General features: G+C 41.6%; 1 protein-coding gene across 1 annotated transcript in view; it reads right to left on the bottom strand.

The window, feature by feature from the left end:
• LOC122087077 (probable E3 ubiquitin-protein ligase LOG2) overlaps positions 1–1,852 on the bottom strand; it is a 7,470-nt gene extending 5,618 nt beyond the window's left edge. The window contains exon 1 of the mRNA XM_042656062.1: positions 1,042–1,852. Within this exon, the coding sequence (XP_042511996.1) occupies positions 1,042–1,544 (503 nt within the window). The 5' untranslated portion in view covers positions 1,545–1,852. The remainder of the gene's footprint in view (positions 1–1,041) is intronic.
• Between the last annotated feature and the right edge of the window lie 213 nt (positions 1,853–2,065).

Raw genomic sequence — 2,065 nt, 5'->3', positions numbered from 1 at the left:
AAAAAAAAAAGAAGAGCAATTAACAAATAATGTACAATGAAACATCCAACATATAATAAAACCATATAAACAACTTAAATATATACCATATCGGGTCCATGTAGCCGAACCCATTTAGTTGGGATAAGGTTATAGTTGTTGTTGTTTGTTGTATAAATAACTTAAATATATACTAACACACGGTAATAGAGCTTCATATTCGTTATTAACTAAGTAACTTCCCTTTCTTTACTTCATGATTCCTGTTAACAATAAGTACATGGGGTCGGCTGCATGGATCCTTACCCTCCAATCAGATCTATTTCAGGTCATACTTGATACAACACCTAGGCTATGCATGTCTTCCTTCACTACTTCTCTTAGAGTTGTTTATGTTTACCCCCGGCTCTTTAAGCTACTTCAATCTGAAACAAAATCACTACTCTGTGCTGGAGCATCTAAAAACCTCCGTTGAATATGACCATGCTACCTCAAGCAATTTTCTCATAGTTTATCATGTATCGGACCTTGTCCCAAATCAGCTCTAATTCATGAAAAACGATAAACTATATATTCTATTACAGCAATGAGGTAGCCAATAGCATTGAGTGAGTCTGACCCCTAAACAAATTTCCCTAAATACCAGGGTGCACTCCAATGTCATCCATGCATGAAAACACCAGCAAGAAACAACAAGATCCTCAATGAGGCATGAAACAGGAAAATAAAATAAAAAAATAAAGCCGCATCCATGCCCAATAGACTTTTTCGTGCATTAGTTTCTGATTGCTTCATCGTCAAATAAGTACTAAAAAGGCAAAACAAACAAATGAAGAATAAATGAAGAAGAAAAAGATATTGACAGTCAAATTCCCTAATTTTAAACTAAAAGAACGAGTCGCAGACCAATTATGGATAAAAGGATCATATAAGTCAGGCGCTTCAGAGACATTCTAGAGCAACAGCAATTAAAAGCCAATGACCCAAAGCAGGAAGATCGGATTGTAGATATATATATATATATATATTTGTCAAAATGTACGAACAGAATAAAAGATATACCTTCCAGCAACAGTGGCATCAAAGGTGAAGGCAACAAGGAACTGGCCGGGGTTTTCCTCGTCGGGCTCGACCCTCAAAGTTTCCTTCTTGAGATTGATGTCGTTACGAATTGTAACGGCCTTCTGGTGTTCCACATAAGGAGGGGGAATGGAAACAGCCCCACAAGGGTAGCGGCCACTACCAACCCAGTTCGCATGGGCTGCAGGATCTGCTGAAGCATGGCGGTGATGGTGATCGAAAGGTGCGGGTAACGGGACTGGCATCGAAGGCGGTGGGGGTGGGTAATAGCCCGAGTACTGGTAGTAGTGAGGTGGGTTAGGGTTAGGGTATTGAGGAGGGTACGGAGTAGCAGCGGCGAAAACGTAGCGACTTCCGGTGATTTCAGATTGAGGAGTTTGCGGGGGAGGTGTTGGTGGATGGCTGTTATGATGATGATGAGGGTTTCCGTGTCTCCGTCTGCTACTATTAACCCCTCCACTGCTGCTGCTTCCAATATTCCCCATTTCTCCTTTTTCTTCTTCCTTTTGCTCCTCTCTGTGTCTTTTCTCCTGTGCCCTTCCTTCAGCAACCAACCAACCAAGCAAATTCCTGAAAACCCGAATCTATGAATAGATTGTTGATCTCTGTTTATCTCCTCCGGAAATGAAATCGATGAAGGTGAAGCAGAAAGAAGAGATGGAGAGCAAGAGAGCGAGAAAGAGGAATCTTTTCGAAAGGCCCGGTTACACTTACCATAGATAGTGGGAATTGCGTAAAGCTCCACCCGGAACCAGCGAAAAGAGGAGAGAGAAAGAGAGCCGTTTCAATTCATTATTTGTGTGTTTTTTTATTATTTTTGCCCGTGAAAAGCAGAGGAATGCCTCATGGGCCGTGGATCCGTAACTCATTTACAACGAGCGAAGGGCCCTGTTCATGGGGATGGGCCTATAATCATTCATTAACGAACCACTAGTCCACTATTTCGGCTCTGACACGTCAAGTATCGATCTAATCTTCCCTAACTTCTAAGTTGTTGTCCCTTTGT

This window comes from Macadamia integrifolia, chromosome 8 (assembly GCF_013358625.1).
Source record: "Macadamia integrifolia cultivar HAES 741 chromosome 8, SCU_Mint_v3, whole genome shotgun sequence".
Taxonomy (NCBI): Eukaryota; Viridiplantae; Streptophyta; class Magnoliopsida; order Proteales; family Proteaceae; genus Macadamia; species Macadamia integrifolia.
The sequence above is the reverse complement of the archived record's forward strand: the minus strand, read 5'-3'. Positions and strand labels throughout refer to the sequence as shown.